This window comes from Vespula pensylvanica, chromosome 22 (genome assembly GCF_014466175.1).
Source record: "Vespula pensylvanica isolate Volc-1 chromosome 22, ASM1446617v1, whole genome shotgun sequence".
Lineage (NCBI taxonomy): Eukaryota > Metazoa > Arthropoda > Insecta > Hymenoptera > Vespidae > Vespula > Vespula pensylvanica.
Window position 1 is genome coordinate 3402277 of NC_057706.1, and position 27038 is coordinate 3429314.

At 42.6% G+C, this 27038-nt stretch overlaps 3 protein-coding genes across 13 annotated transcripts in view; 2 read left to right on the top strand and 1 right to left on the bottom strand.

The window, feature by feature from the left end:
- The window catches only part of LOC122636484 (facilitated trehalose transporter Tret1-2 homolog), a 51707-nt gene extending 38327 nt beyond the window's left edge, over nt 1–13380 (top strand). For all 9 annotated transcript variants that reach the window (XM_043827730.1, XM_043827729.1, XM_043827725.1 and 6 more), the window contains 6 exons: nt 1359–1460; nt 6016–6149; nt 7396–7642; nt 7870–8154; nt 8391–8987; nt 9153–13380. In XM_043827730.1, coding sequence (XP_043683665.1) covers nt 1398–1460; nt 6016–6149; nt 7396–7642; nt 7870–8154; nt 8391–8987; nt 9153–9290 — 1464 coding nt within the window. In that variant the 5' untranslated portion in view covers nt 1359–1397 and the 3' untranslated portion in view covers nt 9291–13380. The remainder of the gene's footprint in view (nt 1–1358; nt 1461–6015; nt 6150–7395; nt 7643–7869; nt 8155–8390; nt 8988–9152) is intronic.
- LOC122636488 (mediator of RNA polymerase II transcription subunit 20) overlaps nt 1–27038 on the bottom strand; it is an 89237-nt gene that overhangs the window by 47699 nt on the left and 14500 nt on the right. The window contains exons 1-2 of one of the 3 annotated variants that reach the window (XM_043827741.1): nt 15986–16111; nt 15560–15702 (exon numbers count right to left, since the gene is read on the bottom strand). In XM_043827741.1, coding sequence (XP_043683676.1) covers nt 15560–15702; nt 15986–16095 — 253 coding nt within the window. In that variant the 5' untranslated portion in view covers nt 16096–16111. Of the gene's footprint in view, nt 1–15559; nt 15703–15932; nt 15951–15985; nt 16112–27038 lie in introns of those variants that run through there. The other 2 variants (XM_043827742.1, XM_043827743.1) reach the window with 2 other exon arrangements.
- LOC122636479 (dystroglycan-like) overlaps nt 16618–27038 on the top strand; it is a 50569-nt gene continuing 40148 nt past the window's right edge. The window contains exon 1 of the mRNA XM_043827714.1: nt 16618–16789. The gene's annotated coding sequence lies outside the window, so the exon portion shown is untranslated. The remainder of the gene's footprint in view (nt 16790–27038) is intronic.

Below are 27038 nucleotides of genomic sequence, written 5' to 3' on the forward strand. Positions count from 1 at the left end.
AATGCAGAACCTGCACGGAAGTGACTACTACGCTCGATAGATACGCCCATACACGCGTTATCTCATTCATATCTCGAAATCCGACAATTTCTAGCGATTTGTATCTCGTTGAATAGCGTTTCGCTCTGTTGTCGGTATAGCCGAGCGTACAACAGAACGCAACTACGAAAGAACGTACGAAAGCGAACGTTTCACTCGGCTACGTACGGAAGCGAGGGAAATTTTGTCAGAGACCAAACCAGTCTCTCGTAAATCACGAAAGGCGTGAACGGTACGACAGGGCGAGCGACTGTTAGCATAATTCAACGGATAGCGTACACGATATCAGAAAGAGAAGTCGACGTACAGAGTACATATTCCATATGATCGGACAAAGCTTCGAACGAGACGCAATGAACGAAACGTGCTTCCTTTCTCTCTTTCATCGTCCGCGGATAGTTTTGGTTCAAAGTTTCGTGCCAACCGATCTCCATCGCGCGCTCTCCTCGTCTCGAATAGACGTAAATAAAGCAACGTGCCGCGGCGAACGATTTAGATAAACCTATTTTCAACTAAACCGATAGAGTCGACCGCTTTTGTAGCACGGAAAGTTTACGCGTCTCGTCGAGAGAGTAAAGCAGACAATTATCGTGAAACATCAAACGATTCTCTGATTCGCCGCAAAGTCAACGTTCTCGTAACTCTTCTTTCGTAATCACCCTTTTGATTCGTTGCGGATAGATAATTCCATGCATTTTCTTTTTTTTTTCTTTCGGTCTAATCTATAGATACAAAAGGGAGCACGGGCTATAATTTAGGAGAGAGGAGAGTATTCCGATAATAGCAAGAGACCGTAGTCCTTTACTCGCTATCGCAGGACTTGTTCTCCGGGAGAGAAGATAATACGGATGGCCGAGCGATGTACGACGGTCTTCTAAGCGCCTACGATAGGGCTTATAATAATTTCTATTTTCGGTAGATGGAAGAGAGGTATGGGATGTTGGAGGTATCTCGAACCATATAAAGAGAGAGAGGGAGAGAGAGAGAAAGAGATGGTCCGACGAAGGTATTCTGCTAAGAAAAAATTTTTCTCTCCGATGAAAGAATGAGAGAAAGTTCCTTTGAGCGAAAGAGACAATTTTTCTCAAAGACGAATGATCCTTGCGAAAGAAAATTCTCTTTCTCTGCCTTTCTCTATTTTTATTTCTATCTCTACAAGAGAATTCAGTGTACTTTGCGAGAAAATAGTTACTTCAAAGATCCTTGCATTTTCATTTCATCAAAGTCGAAAGAAAATCGTAAAAGATTTCAGGTCAGTGACGAAAAGCATCTCGAAAAGTTCTAGCGAGATATTTAAATGGAATCTTTTGAAATTTCAGGTGACAACGGTACCGGACGAAGCCGAGGACAGCTTTAAAATGCCCAGAGCTTCCGTGGTACATATGACGTCGACGGCAACGAGACCACAGCACATGTCGCAGGTACTAACACGTTCGTTCAATTTATACGAGATACATGCATACTACATTCTAAGACGCAATCACAATGGAACCTCGCATAACCTACGGCCACTAACTAAACTTTCCTTCCATTCGTTCTACGTTTTAACATTCTTAAAGAGCTTCGAACGCAAAAGGGCTGCATAAATACTTGAAGGTACCTTCTACCTTTAGACTTTTTCAAACCAGACAAACGAAGAGGAAAACTAGCTTGCATCGTGACTTTGCTTCTTCTTCCGTTCTTTCTCGTGGGTACGTAACGGCTGAACATAAGTTTGCACGAATCGTAAAGTCGAAGGTGTACGAGCAAAAGATACGAACGAATTGTAAAGGAAAAAAAAAGATAAAGAGAAACTATATGATATCGTTCCTGGCTGGATCGTTCGGAGATCTTGAAATTTTCCATGTTATCTTAGCCGAGATCGCTTTTTTCTTCTACGTTGCTCGTATTTTCGCGTGGGTAAAATTTCGAAAGATCGTACGAGACCTTACGACTACGGATCTTGTTCGTTGACACGGACTTGCGTAAGCAGGTCTACCGCTGAATGGGATCTTTCAGAGATCTATTATCGGAGAGTTAAATCGGTCGATCGTACTTTAACGTGATTCATCGAACGGAGACACCGTAGGACGTCGTGTACTTTCATATATTCGCGTGTCAACTATGTTAGCTCGCATTAATTTATATCCCGGCGAAATCGAATGAGGAGATTAGGTTCTGGAAGCCTTTGAGATCGAACGACCAGCAAATAATGGGAAAAATTTCATCGACGTTGTACTTAAACTTTTCGTGGCATGTTCTTAAAGATAGAGATAGAGAGAGAGATAGAGAGAGAGAGAGAGAGAGAGAGAGAGAGAGAGAGAGAGAGAGAGAGAGCCATTTAATCGCTCGTCCGAGGATTTTCGTATAATCCGAATCGAGCCGTAGAGGGAAGCTTACTTTCTTGGCACCCGGCCATATTGATATGCAAATACGGGAGGGATAGCGGAGCTTAATTGAGTGGTTCGGCTTAAAATGCATATCGAGTAGCTTGGGCGTTCTTTTGTGCGCAAAGGCCTTCGACCACCATCGTCCAGACTTTGTCTTTCGTTATCCGTAATCTTTGAGAGACTGTCCAAGAATTTCTTAAGCGCCTACTCTCTTCCTGGACTTTATACTCTTTGCTTGCACGCACGGGTAATAACTTTAACTCGTTGACTGCCGAACCGAATTTTTTATCGATCGATCGATCGTTTCGCTTCGTCGTCGTCGTCGTCGTCGTCGTCGTCGTCGTCACGCCACCGTTCTCTTTTCTTTTTTCCCCTCCGATTCAATGAAAGACTGGACAAGATCGAGTGACCGAATCATAGTTAATAGCTTCCTCGGAGCTATGTACCAAACTCTCTCGAAGCACATCCTTGCACTTGGAAAGTGCACCGAGAGTATTGGCTCGACTCCATGCAAACGAGCTTTTAACGTTCAGCTGCGCCGCATAAGAAGAAACGACGACGGTCAGAGAAACGTACGAAACGAGGATTTCCTTCGAAAATGTCGACCTTACTTTTTGCCAAACGTTTTATCTGCCACACGGAAAATCGTTTAACGTTCTTTAAAATTTCTTGCCTCTAAACGTTCGCCTAGAACTAACGACCGATTCGTTCTGGCTTCCCGTATGCTCGCGCGATTGTGAACACGAGCGAGCAACGCCTTTTACATTTTTCTTGCCTTTCGAACCTCTGCACGTACGTGTTCTCAAAACTTTTTTCATGAAAATAACTCGAATAGAAAAAGAGAGAGAGAGAGAGAGAGAGAGGGAGAGAGAGAGAGAGAGAGAGAGCGTGCCAGCTAGCGATTTTTTGTAGCCAAGTTTCCGTGGCAATCCATAAAGTCAGTGTCGATCGCACCTGTTATAAAAATTCTGTCGATATTTCACGGCATTCGGTGTATAGCACGCGCGCGTAAAAGTGTAGATACATACGCGAATGCATCGACGTGTCGAGGTCGCCAAAGGGATAGGAAGCGAGCGTTGGACGTGTGCATCGATGCGGACGGTCCGAGACTCTTCTTGACCGTCCGTTTCCGAACTTCTTTTTTTCGAACTCTCTTTACGGCATTTTAAACAAGTTTCCTTACAAGCTCGAGCTCCTCGATATAAAAAACGATTCACATTTTACTTCCAGAGATAAGGATTCGATCGCTGACGTAACGTTACCGTGTAACATTAATTCGTACGAAAACTATACCCACTAATTGTATTCGATCTAAGCTGTTTATGCGAGTAAGGAACGGCCTACGCAAATATTTGATCGGACCTTGACCTAGAGCAAGAATCAGTTTGAAATTTGCATAGTCTCTCGATCGAGATTATTCTCTCTAGACATAGCAAACATAATACTACAATACGTAGTATTGCGATTTTTTGTTCGCTGACCGCACTCTAACCTTTCCTTTCAAGTACTAAGAACAATGGTGCGTAGGCACGGTCGTCCATCTTTTTATCGGTTATCGATCGTGTGAAAATTCTAAGCGTTAATAAATACCATAACCTAGCCCCTTTCTCAATCCCTCCCTTTGTATCATTTGTCGGCACTCCCTTGATGCGGGATAATAAATCGAAGAACTATCGAAAGATCTTTCAAAAAACGATTTTTAAATAACGTTGGAATATTTTAGCTACATGTGCACGAGCTATATTTGTACAGTTAATAATTTCTCTTAATAATTTTCTATCAACGACTAAAGAGATGCAAGATAAACGAAGACACCGGAACCACTTCCATTCCAATTTTCAGAGTTCCGCGTTCTAGAGTTATGGAGTCGAAGCGCTACTCGTAGGAGCATTTTATTTTCGTTGTCAGGCCACGGTACGCTGAGTCTTTCGTCTTGAAACTACGTGGTGTCTCTCTCCGTTTTACTCGGGTGAAGTACTTTCGTGTAATATTATCACACGCTCGGCTGCAGTCGCGCAATATTTAAAATTACGGTGCACCGAAGAGATTACGGAAACTTTCATTATCGTGCCGAATACTCCTCGTTAATTTACGAGGTTCGTACTTTAAAAAGGTATTCCTAATGGAGAGGAAAATACATTAGGTATATAAACCGAGAAAGAGATACGCGTAAATACGTAGATACGTACTTTTCAGGTTTACGTAAGCGATTAAATAAAAATGCATGAATGGTTTAGAAAATGAAAGTGAGTAGCGAATCGCGAACAAGTTACGTCACTCCGTATAACTCTCGGCAGAGTCGCAAAGGAAGAGAGAAGGTATCGGCATCGGGGGCATCGCTTGAACGCGAATGTGGCGAGAAGAGCAGAAAGGTCAGTCGGGGTCTAAGGTCGAGCGCATGCAACTCGATCCGGTTATTATCACCTGTTCCGCGCTAACGCGAGAAATCCAAACAGATTTTCTGGTAGAGACCGGTGTTCTCATCCCCACGTTGTTTCAACGTCGAATAGAAAGCGTTGGCGAAGTTGTTCGATAAAAGGAAAAAAAAAACTGAAAACGAAGACGAATCGCGGACATATTCGTTGTCATATACTCGGGGCAATCGTGTTTTCTTGCATACGTGTAAAAGGGTCGTTGCATACTGCTCGTGTCTACGTAACTGCACAAGCACGCGGTCCACATGAAATGTTTAGTATTCCTCGCAAGGGGTCGAGCTTGGCTTTCAATTTGCGGGCTAGCAATTTGTCCGCCGGTTGCAACTCGTAGCAATACAAATTCACGATATCCCGGTACTACATCGTACTATAAACGTGGTATCTGTCCATAGGTATAGCTACGATATACATACGTATTTGTAGAAACACTCAAAGAGACACACAGGTTTCTACGCGTATTCCATCGACGACATCGATGGACGAATTTTCTCCGACATTGTTATCGCAATGACATGCGCCCTCGGCGCGCGGATTCCACGTACTTTTCGACGAAAAGATAAAAACGAAGTAATCCGCGATATTTATATAGGTTGGTACGTCGTCGGGAAAAGTACATTGGTTGCTTCGTTAAAAATGTTTATCGTGCATCGTCTACTAACGTACCACTGGAACGTTTCGAATGACGTAGACAAGAAAAAAGCAATCCCCTTTCGATGACATTGCTTTATTATACGAACCGAACGAAGGAGAAGATTACTAAGTGCGCGTTGCAACGAACATAGCAAATATATGCGTCGTCGAGTAATCGTCCGAGTCGAAGAATGACTCTGCACCCATTGTTACCACTACGCCCCTGATTAATACGAATCCACAAAGATACCAACGAATAAGCGAATCAAGTTAAAAGGAGGAATAGTAGAGAGGCGCGTCTCAAAGTTACATGCGTCGTCGTCGTCGTCGTCGTCGTCGTCGTTGTCGTCGTCACTGTCGTCGCCGTCGTCGTCGTCGACGTCCTCCCGTAACAATACGTACGTGCGTAACAATAACGATCGAATTTCCATTCGGAAAAAAACGTCGAATCGATTCGTCGATCGTACGTGAAACGATTACCTCCAGGCTATTTATATCTCTTTCCTCGACTATTAATAGCTACGTAATTTTCTGTCTGGAAGGTTTTGGCGACCCTGGCGCTTTCCATGGGAACGTTGTCCTCTGGCTTGGCGAAAGGCTACACCTCGCCTGCATTGGATTCTATCCTGGATAAACAACCGCCTCCTCTCTATCAATCGTCCAACAACGATACGTGGTGAGTCGTGTTAATGTAAAATTCATTAACGTCGTTCCGGAACGTTTTCTTTCGGTCTAATGATTACCACCACCGCTTCTTGTCGCGAATTGGAATGGCGCAACCGGTCCGTAGTAGTTCATTCAAGTACTTTAAAGGAGCATTATCATAAGAATGCGACACAGATTCAAAGAGTATGACCCGGCACATCCTTGCTGTCGCATCTGCAACGCTATTATTTATCGTGCTCGGCTATCCGCCGGCTCCACCCTCTACACATTATTCTCGACGCTGACAAAGAGATATCCGAAAGAGGAGCGTTTTAGAAAGTCGATTATATCGCGATAAACATCTTATCGCAGCTAGTAATACATTACTACGTACGCATCTATTTATCTCGGGGAGAAAGAAGACGTATTTTCCTTTACTTTCCTTTTTTATCTTCAAAAGTGCAACTCTCTTTCCCATTCATTCTATCCTGAAACGATCGAAGGTACGCCGCTACGTTCCGACTGCAAATGAGATTCGTGATATAATTCTATCTACCTTGGAAGATTTTCCGCGAACGCATTACGAAAGATCGACATCGGGGCATCTCTATACGGACGTCGTCCATAGAGAAGAAGCTTCTCAGAAACACTCGCCCTACTTTTACTAAATATAGATCTTTGCCAAAGAAACGCGAAAGGAGTAGAAAGGCGCCGATACTTTCTTCAACCGAGTCATTTTAATCGAAATCCGTTTGATACTTGTCTAGGAGAATTGTCGAAAAATCATAAAGCGGAAGCAAGAAAATATAAACGTGCGATATATAAGTGCGTGCGTACGTACGTAACGTACACGTATACAGACGAATCCGATGGGTCGTATTCGCCGTGTGTTATTGGCATAAATATCAGCTTGACTGGCGCTGTCACTTGTGCACTTAATGGCGCATTCATGTACGCGTAGGACACGCGTACCCGTGCTCGATTCGATCCTCAGAATCAACAAATTTCCCTATTTTCCCATCGGAAATGGAGCTCTTACCGAGTTTCATTCGCGCTTTTAAGCGAACCTTACGGGAAGGAATCGGACAGGTCTTTGATGCTCGTTTCGAAAGTTTACCTCCCACGTCGAAGTAATTCCCGATGGAACGAAGAAAACTAGCGATATATAGATCGGTATTAGAAGCGAATTTTTAATGCTAGGGTATTTTAAGCGTTTTGCTCGAATAAATTGTCGTTCGATCCACCCAAGGAGCTAATATTTTGTCGACCTTTCGCAGGGCGGTTTTCTCGGTGACGACGCAGGAGGCCTCATGGGTCGCATCCTTGTCGATGTTGGGCGCTTGGTGCGGCGCCATGATCGGTAATTGGATAATGAGGAGAGGCCGACGCGTAGCCCTACGTGTTACGTCCTTACCCTTGGCTGCCGCATGGATACTTACGGGTGTCGCACCTTGCGTAGAAGTCGTCTATTGCACGAGTTTCCTCGGTGGACTGTTTTGTTCCGTTATTACTATGGTCGCCCAAGTAAGTGATCTAATAAAATCCGACGATTTTACGAATGTTCTTTAAACTGTCGAACAACGATTCTACTTTGTAAAAGCTTCTTTTCAATTGCGATATCTTTACGATCTTAGTCAAATAAAAATGAGTACGATCGTTCCTTTAAAACGTGGTTTACGACACGTCATACTGTAAAAAAAGAAAAAGAAAAAGAACTGTAAAACACGACGTTCCTGTTTGTTCGTTTTTAGGTATACATTTCGGAAATCTCAATGCCAGGCATCAGAGGGTGCCTTTCGGCGATGTTAAAGGTGCTGGGTCACGTCGGCGTCTTGCTCTCTTACATAGCCGGAACGTATTTGAATTGGCGACAGAGTGCACTCTTGGTGGCCGTCGCACCGTCGATGCTCTTTTTGGGAACGCTCTTTATACCCGAAACACCATCGTATCTCGTTTTGAATGGAAAGGACGAGGAGGCAGCGAGCAGCTTGCAGTGGTTACGAGGCGAACAAGTGGACATAAGACACGAGCTACAGGTGCCTTTTCCAATCTTTTTTACATCGATTATCACAAAGGTAAATGAGATCTTTAAAAGCTCTCTCATCGGCCTGTTAACGCTCGTACACGATACACAAGAGTATCAAATAATAAACACCTATGGAAAAATAAGCTGCTTTAGGACGGATCATATCTGGAAAAAAAAAAAAAGAAAGAAAAAGCGTTACGTCGAAATGTCATATTTATAAAATATATACGAGAATACGTTTTTCAGGTGATCAAGACGAACATACTGGCGTCCAGAGCGAAGCAATACGGACTGACGCTAAAGAGCAGCATGCTGACGCCACGACTTTACAAGCCGATCGCCATAACTTGCGGACTGATGTTCTTTCAAAGATTTTCCGGAGCAAATGCGTTCAATTACTACGCCGTCATCATATTTCGTCAGACATTGGGTGGAATGAATCCTCACGGAGCAACAATAGCGATCGGTTTCGTCCAATTATTGGCATCCTTGTTGTCGGGTTTCCTAATCGACATAGTAGGCAGATTACCGCTCCTGATTGCCAGTACCGTTCTCATGTCGTTAGCGTTGGCCGGTTTTGGTAGTTACGCCTATTACGTGTCCCAAACCCAAAATCTGGGCTACTCCGATTCCGCGGTACCTACCGGCGAACACGACTGGATACCGTTGCTCTGTGTACTGGTCTTCACGACCGCCCTAGCCCTGGGCATATCGCCAATTTCCTGGCTATTGATTGGTGAACTTTTCCCGCTGGAGTATCGCGGTATCGGCTCTAGCATCAGTACCAGCTTCAGCTACTTTTGCGCCTTCTGCGGCATCAAACTCTTTATGGATTTTCAGCAAGTGAGTCGATTTTTCATTTGTTATTTAATTGTTTTTTTTTTTTTTTTTTTTTTTTTTTTTTTACCAATAAACTCAAAGTCTCGTCCCGTTGGACTCTAAGCTTAGAAAATAGAACAAGAAATTTCTTCCTTTCTTCAAGTTCTTCTATCATTTCGTTGTCGTCAGGTTCTCGGATTACACGGAGCCTTTTGGTTCTACGCAGCAATGGCCGTCTGCGGACTTTGTTTCGTCGTCTATTGCGTGCCCGAGACGAAGGGCAAACAGTTGGACGAGATGAATCCGGACTACGCACAGGCACGGTAGTATAAGGCCTCCTTGACGGGAGGTCTGTCGAATCTCGAAAAGGCGAGCAAGCCTTTACCGAGCGGTGCTTATCCGAATGAGCACGATCCTCGAGAAATATACAGCGCCGATCAAGTTGCTCTACCTTCGGCCGGGCCATCGATGACTAGTAACTCTGCCCGTGGAATAACCAGAGGGAGTCATCGTTCCTTGTCCGAGTACTGTGGCATATTCGCCGAGAAAACCAACAGGATAGGGAAAAACGTGGAGAACTTTATGCAATCACGTGGATTTCTACCGCCGGTTCAAAGGCAAAGCCTCTACGAAACTACTCGTTACCCGAACAACGTTCTCTCCTCGAGCAAAGTCAATGGGGACATAAAGAAAGGAGTTTATGGTAAAACGAGAATCTACGAGCAAGATCGATATTACGACGGAATAACGAGCGTTGATAATAACGATCGCGGGGAGACATTAGTTTCGAGAGAATCAAAGCCGAACGATCGCGTACGTTACACCTCCGAGATGCAGTTGGCTCGTAGACCGAAAAGACGTAACTATCGCGAGGAAGAGTACGATGATCGGTCCGACGCTTGGAAAGACCCATCGAGAAACGTAAACGGTGCTAAGCCGATCCTGAGAAATGGCATCGGTTACCAGAGAGACGAAAGACCGTACTGTTCCACTCTGCCGAGGCGTAGCAGGACCATTAATTTCAAGGATCAACCTTATAACTCCCTGGAGGAGCTACGCGGATACCCGAAGAGTCTCCAGGATTTAACGGATTTCGAGGTCGAGGAGAGAATAGGAAATTCAACCGTGGCCTCCTTCCCGAAAACGAGAACGCGTTCGAGGGATGACAGACCGGCCGACGTTTATCGTCAGAGAAGACTACGAGACCCCCCGGTGGATCCTTTGCCCGAGGACGACTATTTGAAGTTTTGTAGAAATTTAGCGAGGATGGAAAGATATCCTCGGGGAGGCCGTTACGAGCCGGGACAGGTGCACTACGAGAGAGAGTGTAGAACCTTTGGAAAGGACACCGTAGCTTTTATTTATTACAAGACATGTTATTTGTGATCATTTCACAGGGACTGCGAACGAGAAGCTCCGAGAAAATACAAAGATAAAATATTTCTTATTTTCATTCGACGTTTGCTCTGCGAGGAGCTTCTCTAAATTACTCGAAACGAGTCTCAAGTTCCTTCGAGACGAGCGAAAGATTCGCGAGAACGCTTAAAGATAATTACTACCATATCGGGCTGAACTTTATTTTCAACCCCTTTTTCAAACGTTTAGCAATTTTCTTTGGACTCGATAGTTGCGGTATACGCATTTTTCTTTTTTCTTTTTTTATTACGAGACGAACGTACGTGCGGAACGAAAAACCGAAAGATATACGTACTATACATGTAGATAGATACACACACACACACACACACACACACACACACCTAAAGAGATTTGCGCTAAAACAAAAGGCAGAACTTCCATGCATCGTGCCTTCCTCGAAAAACGCGACAATATTATGCCGAGACGATAATACTTAAAAATCTCGTGTACCTACTACGTGTATATTTGTAAACACATACGCGAATAATGTATATAAAGAATAGAGATGATTTAGAGGTGATTATTGTTAAGAAATAAATTCGACGAATCGCGCGATTTGCGAAGAGATTCTTCCGAGACGGAATCTATGGATAGACTAAAAGAGAAAACAAAAAAATAAAAGGATTAGATCGATAATTAGGATACGTAGGACTCGCAAAAAATTTCGTATTTTTGTTCCAATATAATCGGACGATTCGTAGCCGATTATAAGAATCTTTCTATTTACAATCAATTTTTACCAGAGAGGAGACCTGAGCTACGTACTCGCGTTGCCTGGCTTTACTAGAGAAAATATATGTTAATTACTAAGGTGCAAAAGGGCACGCGTTATTATCGAAGAAGAAGGGAATAATAAATGGCTCTGGTCTCATCCTCGTGACTCGATCTGCGAGTCAATGACTTAATTACGACAATATCTGTAGATAGATACGTCTGTATACACACGCGCATACTTATTATCTTTCTTACATCTATATCGCATATCGGAGTATTGTATATAACGTATCCAATATTTACCCACGCATGTACATACGTATTCGCACGAGTGTGGGAGCAACAAGTAAACAAAATTTATCGACAATATATACATAAGTATATGATACATATACACACATATATCGATCGTTGCCAAATTCGTTTGATCTCTAGGTTTAGAACTCGAAGAATAAAATTTTGTAAAGTACTGCGTATATATTCGAGAACATACGTACGTAGGTATATACGATTTATTCTTCAGCTGTAATTTCCATTGCATTTAGATAGAGAGCGAGAGAGAGAGAGAGAGAGAGCGAGAGAGAGAGAGAGAGAGAGAGAGAGAGAGAGTTGATAAGCCTAATGTTTACTTTCTTCTAAAAGTCTACCTACGTTTAGCTGCCATTTAACGATATAATATTTTTATAAGATTTTGTCAAATCGAAACTAAGGATTCGTGCAATGTGAACACAACCTTCCGTTCTCCGTCTCGCGAGAGATTAACGTGAGATGAGGGTTAGAAAGAAAATCTGTATCTGTATTTGATATTTTTATATAGTCTGTAGAAAAAAGAATACAAAAAAAAAAGAAAAGAAAAAAAGGAAAACAATATTAGCCGCTGAAACGTCGCGAAAAAGGATTTTCAATATACGACCGACGTTGTGTTACGCAGAAGAGTCTGCGATCGTGATCAAAGGCCTAGTCTTCGAAACGGGGAAAGATATTTCGTTGTTCTGCGAGAGAGAAGATGTAAAGAAGATATAAAGAAATGAAGAAAGGTAAAGATAAGGAAAAAGGATTTCGATGTTTCCTTATTCACTCGTCGGACACGATAGAATATATCGCGTTGTCTTTCTCCTTGCGGTCGTCGAGTAAAAAACTTCTTATACTTCCGTAATCATTTATATCTATGTATATCCAAGTATATAAGTCATATCCTTGCCATATCCAATATTCTAACGAAATGGAAGTCTGTGAGGCGCGTATTACGATTTCGCGTACTTAAACTAATCGATAAAAATACCTATCGGAAATGATATACTAGCGGTGCTTTTGTAGACAAAGCTCGGATCGATCCGAAGCTTTGAACAATAAGATTTCTATAAAGGGTTGCGTCCGTGCAATTGCAAAACCGTTCGAATCGATCTCGAACGATTTTGAGATCCATTGGGCGCGTCTTGTCTGACCGGTGCAGGCACAGTGAATAACTCGAAGCAAAGACATATCGCTAGCTCATCGGGAAAGAAATTGCCCTCGATCAAGAGTGACTTTCTCTCTGTCTCTCTCGATCGAGTGGAATGCGAAGAAAATGTTATATAATCGATTGAAAAAATTCACGTGTATCTTAAAAAAGAAAAGAAAAGAATGATCTCTCGGGCAAACATATCTTGTCAAAGTAAAATTTGCAGGGTGTTAAATCACTGTGTACTTAAGGGGTAAGAAAAGACAAAAGAAACCTGTATTAATATCCTACGATGTTGAAGGGCTTGGACGTAGTATCGAATAAAATTTCTACGATTAAGATATAGCGCAAGTGCAATGCTCGTTAAACGAGTGCACGCGTAGCTTAAGAGAATCGACTTTAGAGATCTATACATACAGTGTGTACATACAGATTTTCGACCATCCCGTTCTTTAGTATTCTTTGCGCCGTACCAATAATAATTCTTATTCGTGCCAAAGGCACAATTTGCGGACTTGGAGTGACTATTGCGTAATCTAAAGCGAGTATTATTGTCGTTTCTTTCCCGTAGTCAACGTCGAGCCTGATAAAGGAAGAAACGAAAAGAAAAGAAAAAAAATGAAAAAAATATATATATATATATCACACACATACGACATACATAGTACATGCGACATATATAATTATACATAAAATATATCTGCACTGTGCACTTTCGTGAATTGAAGGTTTATTGTAATACTCTTGGCGGTACGATAGAGTTCGAATCGGAAACAAAGCGTCGTATTACCGCACACATAGAGAATGTAAATTAGTCGAGGATATTATAGGCGTCGTATCAAGTTTCACGCCCCTTTGTACGCATCCATTTATGTATTATACATGCATACATACGTATATACACACACGACACGTCATATATACGCGCCGTAAAGGTAACGACGTTATTTGCAAGTCACTTTCTAGCAATGAAACTCGCTTGAAAATGCACGCTATCGAATAATCGAAATAGGTGCCGAAGACTAGCTTATCGGATAGAAGAAACAAGCTATACAAACGATCGCGCGTTACTCGAGCGTATTCTAAAACTCGAAACGTCTTTGCGACGAGATTAGCTCGAAATAGAGAGAGAGAGAGAGAGAGAGAGAGAGAGAGAGAGAGAGAGAGAGAGAGAGAGAGAGAGAGAGAGAGAGAGAGAGAGAGAGAGAAAGAGAGAGAGAGCGATTCCGTACGAGCAAAAGTAACTCGGTGACAATAAGATAACAGAGATTCAGAGAAATAATCGACAATAAACATTAGAGAGAAAGAGCGCTGGCCGTCAGACACATATACGTGATTATATACATACATATACATATAAATATATAAATTTACGCATCTATGAGCTGTCAAAGACAAAGAAAAAAAAACAAAAGAAGAAAAAAAAAAGAAAAGAAATGTCCGACAAGGTATTTTCCAAAACAATGAAAAAAATATATATATACAAAATCCTACTTCAAAAAGGGTAGCTTCGCTTGCTAGATTTAATATTTTTGTAATGACGCCTAGGTGTAGTTTGTTTGTACCTCGATAGAGTATTTAATCTACGAGAAAAGGATAAAAGAAAACACAGGAATATCACAGTGAAAGGTTGCGACACGAACACACACACACAACACACACACTCGATGAAAATAAGACTGTGTGCGAGCATTCGAAGCATAAGCGAGCTTTAACTCCGATCATCGAATTAGAAGATGTCTTTAACGCGTGGCTGATTCTTTTTCGAACGATGGCGTCCTCGATCGATGACTTTTTTCTTTCGTTTTCTACACACTTTTAGAAACAATTGTTGATTTCGAATGTTATTAAAATCTCGTTGGAGTTTAAGGAAGAAAGGGATGGTGGCATCGGTATTACTAGAACTAAGAAATAAATTCGATTCAATCGGAAATTTAAGGATTGGTCGTCGACTTGGGAGCTAATCGTATTTTACGCAAAAAATGAAAATGAAAAGAGAGAGAGAGAGAGAGAGAGAGAGAGAGAGAGAGAGAGAGAGAGAACAATTGTATTGAGAGAAAAGAAAATAATCGTTGATATTGCCGAACGTCGGAGACGCTTCTAACATCGGTACGGTAAAAGATATGCGTTTATCTATGTTACGTATAAAACATGTACTTAAGCGAGAGTTTAGTTAGAAAGATTCTCTAAAAGATCATTAATTTCGTTATTGAATGATAAAGCTGGATATACGATCGCTAACCAAGTGGAACCAAGATATTACGTGTTTCTATAGAGAAATCATATACACATATTATAAATGCCAAAATAAGAAGAAACAAACATAACCGATAAAACACATTATCTTCTTTTTCTTTAACCTTGACAAACGACAATTTAACGTAACAGAAACGATTTTCCTAATCAGTCGCACTTATCCTTAATTATTACCGATAAAATGTTCCCGTTGTAAAGGTCGTAGATAACAGCATGTATCCCAATTTTGTTCGCTCGATCGATTATCACCTGAAAATCCTAATTCTAACGAAGGAAAGTTCATATTTCGTATACGAGCGTTCGATCAGATACGACGACGGTAAAAGTGCCTTGTCAGAAATATTCCAATATCGGACATTAGATTTTGAATGTTCAACGTAACTAACGTGCGATATGCAGAGTGTGCAGTGTAAATATATATGAAAATATATCTTAAAGTCTCCAATCCTATTGCCACTTTACGGTTTTTTCTTTTCTTTTTTTTTTCTTTTTTTTTTATACGGATTTTTTGCTAATTCAAGAAACATCGGCGTTGACTCGTTGCTTAAATAGAACGTAGTACGTATCGCGTTAACAATTAATTTTTTTGTCGATGATATTTATAATCAGTCCTTTTTCAGCTTTGAAATGTAATTAATAAACGTACAACGTTTTATTCCCGCACGGCCATCTGGACGTTACAATTTGTACTACATTGTCCGAAATATTTGGCGGGTAATCGGTTGAATTCGAAAAGTTGGAATATAATGTAAAAGGTAAGACTCACCCAATTGCGGAACCGACATGTAAGTTTCACAATCGACGAGAAATTGTCCAGATTGTACGGCTCCAAGGGCAACTATTCTTTTCGTCAGAAACTCTATCGTCTGCGGACCTGTTCTGTTTTCCGTCATCGGAAATTGCTGCAGGCTGAGAACGCAAGTGAAAAGTTTGTTACCGTTTGCTACGATTTATATCAAATCGGCGTGATATCTTATCGGATAGAAAAGGCCGAGATTGTTCTACCGATTATTCGCTCGAGTTATAACGATATTAAATTCTAAAAAAATCGATTTTCGTAAACATATTATGGCGACCTAACCTCTAAGACCTCGAAACATAACATAAAGCAACGCGATAAACCTTACAAGGAAACATACAAAATAAGAAAGGGTACGTGAAAGACGACATTCGTGAGATGCGATAAACTTACACCGTCACGCCCATCTTCGCAACTTTTAACGATATCTTCGAAGTAAGATCGCAAAATAGACTACGGCAGGAAACGGCACGCACCGGCTGTAACGAAAGCGCGCGGGACATGATGATAGAAAGCAACGCCATCTCGTTGGCGGATAGTTCCGATAGATGGCGGATGGAGTTACGTTCGTCCCGAGGTAGCGTACGGGTAACGTTCCAAAAGGAGGCTCTATCGTCTTATTTGTTTCAAGAAATTTATTCTTACAGATTTGGTTTCGTAAATATTTACATCTTTACTTTTACTTCGCGGATAAACTTGAGAGTTCTGAGAGGATACCGATCAACCGTGATTTTATCCGTCGAGCCGACGAAAAGTATCGTTTCGAAATGAGTCGCATCGCATCGCATCGAATCGAATCGAGTCGAGTCGAGTCGAATCGTAGGGGCAAAGCTTTTAGGTGAGAAATTATTAAATCGTTTGTCGTAGTTACACCGACGAAAACGAACCTTCTCCACGAAACGTTTTAATTTTAAATGATTGCTCTTAAAGTATACCAACTTATGGTTCACAGTTTCGCGTGTCTTCAAAGATGGCGCAACGATCGCGATAGCGTCTACGAATGTACCTGGAAAATGGCGATATCTGTTGCAACCGCGTTAAAGCATTTTTTACGCTCGGTTCGTCATCGATATTCGAGGACTATTCGAAAGTGTTCGTTCGAGGATCGCTTTGTCCCGCGAAAGTGAAAATTCAAGAGGATCTTGACGGTGATATCGGAGATCGTTGAAAAGTCGAAGAAGACGTTTCGAAAATCAGGTAAGAAAATTTCACAATCTGCCTGTCGTAGTTACTTACGTACGTACGTACGTACGTAAGTACGTACGCACGCACGCACGCACGCACGCACGTACGTAGACCCAACTCGAAGTTGTGCTCCGTCGATTATATCCCTTGCCGTATTTGGGCATCGACGTTGAACGTGCGTTATATTTTGTAACACGCGACATCGACCGAATCCTTTTTCCTTTTTTTTTCCTTTCGTCATGCTTTCACCCTGATTCTTTACGATATCGCGTCTCCGGCATTTTCTCCGGTCCAATTTTAACGCGTAAAAGGTACGTTTCTGCGCGTAAGGTCGTGTAATTTAAGGGCAAAGAAAACTCTTCCTTGATCAACGGAGAAAGAAGGGAGCGAAACGACACGCAACGACGAGCGTCGTATATCGTTCGGATCTGCGATATTTGATAAATATCAGCCGCCATGACAGATTTCAATTTGAAAATACAATTGGCGCTACGACGTTTGAACGCGACTCTTGTTTCGACCCGTTTGGCAAATACATACTCTCTATTCATAAACGAAGTCTTGGGTAGAACGATAATTTCTAAATATACGCATATTTTTAAGAAAATCCGCGAAGCGATACGGATTGTCGAACGATATAATAAAGACGACCTCGTTGCGCGGAGCATCATTATCGTCGAGCGATATTTAGTCAATAAACGTGTTTTATAACATAGGAGGTTAAACGATATCGCCACGGCGGCGTACGTAAACGTATGCGAAAGCGGCGTATGAAACGAAAAATATGGGTCATTGCGATAGACGACGACCGGTGCATTTTTTCTTTTCTTTTTTCCTTTTTTTCTTCTTTTCTTTTTCTCTCGAAATGCCCCGCGTGCTGCCGAGATAAACCATTTTACCTTAACGACGAAGCGGTTATCAAAGAGGAGAGTACAAAGGGTGTGTTCGTTCTTTCCTATATACAACGGGGCTTTCGCGTAAAAGCTTGAATACGCAGACGCGCGTTCCTGCGACTTTGAATAATACAAATATGTACCTTTAAAAGTGAACAAGCATTTTTTTCTTTTTCTTTCAATTGTCACCGAGCGGAATGCTACGTCGTAGACGTATCTAGAGAAGGGAAAGGTTTACGACGATAATGGTAAACCACGCCTAGCTCGCGTCGTGGAATTCGTGTGGGGGACACGTTAAAATCTTGTTCCTCGCGTGGGATGGGGCGAGATTGAAATTGATTAAAACCGGATTACCAGAGCCAACCACGATTAATTCGATACAAATCGGTATTACGTATACGCCGATATTTTTACGATCCGACATGTTGCGAACGTACCAACGAAACGTCGCTCGTATTCCCGGTGAATCGTTATCGAAAGTACCCCGAGAGTTTGGTACGTCTCGACGAGGCCGAGAGGACGATCGAACGAAATACAAAAATAGGCGCCAATCCTGAAGGAGATGCGCACCGGCAGGAAGCTATGACCGGATGTTGGAAGGCACGTGACTGACATGCAGAAAATCTCCTCCCTCGAGCTCGCTAGCTCGTTAAATATTCCGTCGATATTGGACAGTGGCAGACAAACGAGAATCGGAATGGCATCTCGACTTCGTAGATATTGCTTTCTTGCTTAAAATATGATATACCTAAGCTTTTCCGTACCTAATAGATGGAATTTATCTCCTTCGAGAAAGATCCCTCGGGATGTTCTTTGTTAGTTATTTCAATCGACTCCCCGTTGCTGTATCTCCTTCGTATTTCATCCGTATTTCCAATTAATTGGTCTCCTTTCGAACGCGACGTTAGTAAGGTACTTAGGTAGACGAGTATCGGCCGATTTAGAGGGGTATCAAACGACGAATCGTTCGGTCGCGTCGAGATCCTTCTCGTCGTCCAGCTTGACATCGTTTCCGAAGACTTTGTATCGGAGAAAAGTCATCGCGTCTCAACGCGTCGCGGTTTCTTGATTTAATAAAAATTCTTCTGATCTCGAGACGCGTAAAGAGGCGCGCGATTTACGTTCTCCTCTTCTATCTTTTCGAAATAATAAACGTATCGCGCGGATAAAATTAATAAACTCACGGGTATCTTCTCTTTCATCTCGCGCGTTATTTCAATAAATCGCGATTATTTTTCTTTCGATTCTCCGGACTCGCCGAACCCGAAGTCGGTCTCTTCGTCGTACGGTATTAATAGAACGAAGGAGAAGCGATGTTTACAACCTACTGCGTCTACGGTAATTTCTTGATTAGAAAGGACACGTGCGGTGCATCGCAAAACCAAATTTCCGTCGCTTTCTTTTCTTTTGTTTCCCATAGCCGACGTTATCGAAACGAAATCGAAGAATAGCTCAAAGTCGTTATAGTCGTGTCGTCGTCGAGGAGAGTCGACGCGTCGCTCGTTTCGATTCAGTCATCTTTTCTCCTTCTTTGGACCCTTTTACGGGCAGGTCGCTTCGGTCTGGCACGAGATTAATATCCTACGCGACGATTTACTATCACGCGATTGATTTACCAACGCGGCATCGCCTACTTTCCTCAGCGAAGAGAGTCACACCTGTTCGTTCTATAAACCTGTATTTGTCGTAATCTATAGATCGTGTGGCATTTTTTATCGACTTGCTCTTCCCGTTTTCCGTTTATCGGTTGGCGATGGGACGTATCGCTCGAGGGATTTTCTCTTTTTATCCCTTTTAATAACCGATATTATAACTCTCTCTTTTCGGATTATTATTTTCTTTATCTTCGTCGTCGTCGTCGTCGTCGTCGTCGTCGTCGTCGTCGTCGTCCAACAAGATCGCTTCGATAAAGGAGAATCGGAAAAGATTCGTACAATCGTATCGCATGATCCGGTCCGGAAGAAGGACGAAAGAAAGGGGTATATTCGATTGCAAGGAGTTTATTTTCGAACCGAATAGAATTAAGAGGAAGTCTTTAATTTCCTCGCGACCGTCTTACGCCGCCGATATTCGTCGCGGTTGGATCTGTCAGGGAAGTCGAGGTTTATATCAGCTCGGCGGAATGTTATTGCAAGCTCGAATCAAATTCCAGACGTAATGGAGAAACAGCGAGATGCTTGCCAAGCCGTCCCCTTTGGGCATCCGTTCGCATTACTCGCAAGACGGACGCGAACGTGTTTCACCATTTAATCCTCCCATTGGGTAGTACGGATATAGTACGGGTATAGTACGAGCGTAGTACGGGTACAGAGACGTGCGTTTTCATTAAATATAGCAATAGGTGCGGACGTACGTAGTAATAGGTCGATACAAAAATATCCTCGACTCGTTTTACACGGTTTGCTCTCTAATCGAGCTTATCGTTGATAATTTCTCTTCTTCCCTTTTTCTTCTCCTCCTTCGTCGCGCGTTTAGTCGACACGACGAAAGCTAGGTTAATTCCTCTTAATCTCGCAGCCCGACGCGGCCTTCGACGTCGGTTTTTCGACGACGAAAAGTAGACTGGAGAGAGAGAAGAAAAAGGGCGATGCGTCAATGCCAGCTCGAGACATCTGGCTTAACCATAAACATTCTTGCCGAGTTAGCCATCGCACGGAGCTCGCACGTACGAAGGAGACGCCGTAAGGAGCAAAGACAAAGAAGGGAAAAAAGTTGGAAAAGATGGGAGTGCGAAAGACCGAAAGCAAAGTGGTGGGAGCAACGGAGGAAAGATGGAGAGAGAGAGAGAGAGAGAGAGAGAGAGAGGCGAAAGACGGTTAAGACCAGTGAGAGAGACGAAAGGCACTTGAGCGACGACGAGTGCGTTGCGAGTTGTTGAACCACGTCTCACCCAATGACGTCATCGTTCCAGTGAACCCTGAACCGTCTCTAATGATTCAGCCAATATTTATAGAAACCATAAATAATGGAGTTTGCGCTCTGGTACGTGGAAACGCGCGGTTCCTGAAAGAAGAGAGACGAAAAATGGAAAAACCGTGTCGTTTCGCCGAGGAAAAACGTGTGAACGTGTCTCCTACTCCGCGGTGATCATCGACTAAACTACCGCGTTGCTGCCGATGTAATTACATATAACGAGCTGTCGGCGCGAACGACCCAACGTACACGGGTATACATTATACCCGTGGTGTAACACGTACAGGTATATACCGTGTACCGCCGGTATGTTCCTGCCAGTACACGAACGGATTTTCCTGAAAAAGAGACTGGGCGCGGGTTTCATTATCGACTTTAAAACTGGTCAGAGCATTCTGCCGTGAAAAGCAGAGTGCCCGTGCGCGAATGAATCGAACGATTTCCGGTTATTGTCCGTTGCCGAGCAATTTCCCCGGCTCGACGGTATATTTATTTCTCGTTTCTCCGTGCATTCGATTATTATCTCTGGGTCCAAGTATCGCCCCGTTCCCCGTTTTATCTTCCGAGATTATATCCGACCGTATCGCAATCTATCCTACCCATCTACTATCTCAGACTTTTTAGCCGTGCCACTTTTCAACGAAGGCGTCTTCCCTTCTTCGTCATTTTCTTAACAAGCGTTCTTTGATGATTACAAAACGTAAATGTGTTGTTTACTTTCGAAGCGACGTCCAGAAAAATGATGTCCGCTCGAGCGGACAGACCTTTAGAACGACGATAAAACGACGATATTTACCGAACTCGGGATAACGTGTACGCGAACTAACTTTTTCGATACTATAAAATCGACAAATATCTGCGTGCCCATTGAATCTGCCGAGTATTTATTGAAAAAAGCGAGAAATTCCTCCTCGAAGTAAAGTAGTATCGACTTTACGTCATATTCGATGTTTCTCCACGAAATTTCGATTAACCGTCGAAAATCGAAAAATACCGAGTGTAAGTTCGTGGATAGAGTAAACACGTTGCAAAAAAAAAGAAAGAAAAAGAAAAAGAAACGGAAGAAAGAAAAAGAAAAAAGAAAACAGGAAATGCTGCAACAAACTCTAAAAGCTTCGCGTTTTTGGATCTTTCAACGGCGCAACGGAACGAGCAAAAAAATCTCTTTACTTTATAGGATTTTCTTTTTCTGTATCTCTCCAATCGGTCGTTCTCGTGTTTTTACATCGGCGTTCTCGTCCAACTTTTCGCCCAGCGTCTCTCTATAAAAGCGTTTCGCGCACAACGTGTTTGCCTTGCGGAATAAAAGCGCGACTCCTAACCGTTCCGCCCGTTAACAAGAATTAACGCACATTTGCCACTCCGGAGATAGAGGCACAGAAGAGAATGAGAGAGAGAGAGAGAGAGAGAGAGAGGGAAACGATCTCGTTACATCTACCAGAGAGCATCACCCATGTACACGGTGATCCAAAAGTTCTTTTCCTCGGTTTACCACTAAATTTTTATGGTCACGCTGCTTTGTTTTTTCTTTCTTTTTTTTGTTCATCCGATTTGCTTGACGCTCGACCTGCAATTTTTTTAAAAGCTTCCGTGCTTCTACATTTTTATCTTTTTTCTTTCTCCTTTTTTGGAAACACATTTTCCATATTTTATCGCAGATATTTTCTTCCTTTTTACAAAAAAAGAAATCTATAGCCGACGTCCATCATTCCGCGTTCTTTCTACCGTTACGAGAAAAAAGCAAAAGTGCATTACTATTCTACCTTGAATTACCGTGACGTGGATTCTCCATTACGACGTGCCCGAGCGAAGCTAATTCAAATATAAAAAATAAAAAAGGGATCAAAGAAGGGATATATGACCTAAGGGGAAATTGATTCTTGAAACGTAAAATGTCGTCGACGTAAGATCTTGCATTATTATCAGATACTATCCCGATGATAGAAGATTTCTCCGATCGAGATTCGACGATGCCAGATTTTCTTTTATGTCGCGAGTGTTTGTTTCTTTCTAAATCACCGCGTACAGAACGTAGGTGTGCACTCTCGGCTGTATATATTCTTTGGTATATACACACGCGTGGATCGTAAGCGTCAAGATGGATGGAACGTAACTCTGATTACCGCCATTATTACTCCGCGTGGACAAACACGTTGGTTTTACACGTGCTATATAAAACATCTTATTCGACGTGTGTACACACGTGCACATTCGGTCCCAAGTATCCGAGAACGTCATAGAAAGAGATTATATCGTAAGATATAAGAGATAAGCACTTATTAAAATTTAAAAGAATATATCCGCTTGGATCGATGTAGCAGCGTATAAAAAATTGTCTATTTATAATGACGATATACGTATTTGTTAGCAATGCCACACCGCTCGACATCGATCGAATTTGACATCCTTTCTATCCTAATTTTTGCTAAAAGTCGAAGCGTTATAAATATCTATTCATCTCGCGGCTACGTTTCTCACGAACGAAAATTTCGTTTATCGCGAAAGAAGATGGTAAAGGAGAAGGAAAAGATTCGAGAGACGGAGACGATAATACGAAGCAGCACGTTAGAGAGACTGCCTGTTGAGAACGATGGAGAAGGGAAAGATAAAGCCGGCAGTGCGCGTGCAATGCACAAAGCTACCGAATGAATGCGCGAGAATCTAAAGGGAAGTGCGGCGGATGCGGCGGTCCTTAGTATTCCGTGCGACGGACGCAAACGTTTAAGAATCTCGTCGAGGCGAACGAGAGGAGTCCGCAAACGAGAAAGAGAGAGAGGGAGAGAGATGGAAGCCTTCGAACTTTCCACGACGCAAGACGAGGCCAAATGAAACTTTGCGAGTAGAAACCACGAGAGTTTCGTATTCCTCGAGATACTGATATTTAACCTTCGTCATTCGAAGGGAAGATTATAAATGGAACGCGGTATTAAAGACGAAATCGAATCGAAGACCCGATCTTGAAAGAGAATAAAGCTTTTAATTGTTTTCGTAATGCTCGTTTTGACGTAATATGCCCTAAAATATGTTTTCAGGAGAGGGTTAAAGCCGTCTTTTATACCGTTAAACTGGGTCACGTGGAGAATCGGGTAAACAAGAAGAGCAATGCATCGAAAGAATTATTATCGAAAAATAGAGAGGGATGAGGAAGATAAGCAAAGAGAGATTCGATGTTTCACCGAATTAACTTTTCCGATATTCTAAAAACTCGTTCTCAATGGGGTGGGTGGGGAGATTCTTTGGAAATGCAGTGGTTACGATAAAATGTCGTTCCTTTTTTTTTCTCCTTTCCACCGTAGAATGTGTTTCGCGTTGTTTGCGTTAGCACTCGATAGTGCCAAGCCTCTTGTCTCGAAAATAACTTCCACGAAAGCGACGTCAGCGATCTTCCAGGGCAAGTAACGCTCGACATAATTCTTGCGTGCGCGATAATCGACGACCTTATGCGACAAAGAAGCGACAGCTGCATCTTGCATCGTGCCCGTCTGATCTCTTTTAAAAGATCCTTCGTACACGTATGTACGCACGTATCCAGACAGACGTTGTATTAACTCTAATAGATCGCCGAAGAATACGCAGCCATCGAAATAAAAATAACAATTTTTCTCAAACTAGAAGGAAGATGACGACGACGATGATCCGGCAGGACGTTGTGTGCGAAACTCGAATAATGAAAAAAACTCGGAGCATTCAGATTTCCAATTCTTGAACGGATCGAAGGATAGACCAGTGCGATCTATACCCACGTGGTAGTCGCGAGTGATATCGGAGAAGCTTACCATATTCGTGTCCCTTCCACAGAGTCTCTCAACTTTGAGCTTTTCGAAGCATTCTGATATCTTTTTTTATCTGCTTTGGTAAGACTCGGTTCTATAACTTTCGACGTATTCTAAGCGGTCCCCGATAAAAATATCCCAGGTGCTTTTCGTCGTGCTATCTTCGACGACAAGTCGCTTTCGGTCGAAAGCTTTTTCGAAAAGAGCGCTGCGTTAGCTCAAACGCAACCCGGAAATTCCACGCCGTCTCGACTTGGTTCGCTCCTTTTCAATGTATCACAAATAATGTCTACTCGAACTGACAGTGACTTTCAACTTTGCGAGTGGCATCCTTTATAATGGCTAAGGTAAAACGACTTTATCCTAGTACTCGATAAATTCCAACGTATCTTACTGACAATCTACGATGTCTCGAATAAGTTTTACGTTCGTTCTCGTCAATAATGACTTTCGTCGATCAATACGTGCGATTTATTTTTGGATAGTATCGGCTTTCATCGGCTTCGCGGCCGTTTCGCGAGCGTAAACGAAATCCTCGGATGATATTTCTAAGAAAATCGTACAACGATACGAGAGCGCGAGTTCGACGTTTGCGATTTCAGGGAGGTTCCTAGGGAAATAATTTTGCGTGTGCACCACTGACTGCTTACCCCGGGCAAATAGGTATGCAGTTATTCTGAGACTGCCGGGGTGAATGGCCACCTTCTCGGCTTCTCGTCTTCTCGCAGCTTCTCGCTCGCAAAAGCTCAAATCGAATATCATCCGGAGGTGTCCGAGATACGAGCGATATCGTTGCTCGAGGATGACGCGTTCTTCCTGATTTATCTCGCCTCGCCTACCAACTCGCAGTCCGGCTTTTGCACAGTTTTCCTTTTGGCTTCGTCGTAGAAACATTGTTCATTCGCATCAACCTAATCCGTCGCATTTATATTTATGTATATTTATCTATATTTATCTCTAGCTCTACTCGTTAGATCCAAGTGGAATACAATCGACGATTTTGTTTTCTCGGAGGCATGTAATCTTTTCGAGCGAACGACGTAAAGGATAACTCGCAGCGGCAGAAATTCCAAGAATTTCATCGCGCCCGCTACAGTATTAGGACCGATTACGATTCATTACCATCTAGGGGAAAGATTTGACGCTTCCTTTCGAAAACGATCGTAATTTATAATCCAAGAGGAACGGAGACAGAGCCGCAACGCGTCACGATTCTAACGAGGCTCGATTCCATCGTCGATCGATCGAACGAATATCGGATAAAATAATAGGTAATTTGATTAACGATGGTTCGTATTCTATATTAGTTAAACAATAGCCGTTGTGCCATCGAAGAAGGTTATTTCATATCGCGCCTGAATTTCTCGATCGATCTCGCGTAACCGCTAAATTAGTGGGCATTAACAACGACACGGGAACGGCTCGTTAAATCTTGCGTATTATTATTTGCATGGTACTTGGAAATAACCGCGTTATGAATAATCTCTGATAACGATGCTTCGGTTAAAACCGACGAAAAGGGAAAATCCGGCGACGACCGATTCGGCGAATCGCTCTTCTCGTTATCGACTAGAATATCTCGATTATTAAAGTTGTAATTATCAAGAATGATCGTATCGTCGTAAACTCCACTATTACTCCTATATATCAAAGTTTCGAACGCGGACGGATGTTTCCATTCGCGCAACCTCGACTCTACTATATTTTCGTAACGTCAATAAACTCTGTTACTACTCGCCGAAAGATTGACTTCTTCGACGTCGTAGATATATCTATCCGCTCTTGATAGAAGCACTCGAAATTCTCGGCTGTTGCATCTGGGAAATCCGTTCGATCGTTGCGTCACGACGTCGACGATTTCAACGATTTTCCTAGCGGTTTAAACTCTCGATCGAATGGGATGGAAAATGTGTTATTTTATGTACCTACTTATTGTGTGTGTATGTGCGTGTGCGTGTATAAATAGACACACTTCGATGGAAGGAACTCTTTCGCACACGTACCTATTTTCTCCATTTTCGAAGAAAAGACGATTGCTGCAGCGTACGTTGGAGCAGTTTCTTCGTTTCTCCATTCGGTTTTGCGAGTGGCATACGGTCGGTCCTATTTTTAGCGAGCTTTGCTTCCTAGCGGTAGCAAATGGCAACGGAAGGTACGGAAACAGAAGCAGAGGAAAGGCAGGGTCGATCGCACGAGTCGGCTTGGAAACTCTGCAGGCACTTGCCTTGTTTCCGGATGAATTAATTCTCTTTTACGAAGAAATTAATTAAAAACTTTATCGTCCTTTCTTATTTGTCACGTAGTCATTTCTATTGCCGAGCCGTTCTTTCGACGTTTAAAACGATCCTCACGCGGATTCTCGATCATCGAGTGCTGTTTCTTCGGGTTTGGAAAAAAAGGAGGACATTTATCTCGTACGTTATACCGGATTACATCTTGGATCTAACGAGACCGCTCTCAAGTGGCAGGACGTTCTAAGAACGTCGACACGATTTATGCCGACGTTCGAGCATAGAAAAGTACACAGGAATATCAGTGACACCGCGATAAGCGTGTTATCGTGAGAAATCTCTTGTAGGAAAGAAAACACTTTTTCAAAATTAAGATAGCATGGTTTTCGAGGTAGCTTAACTATTCGACGCCAAAAACAAATTCGCGGCAGGGACGGCTTCCATTTCGTTG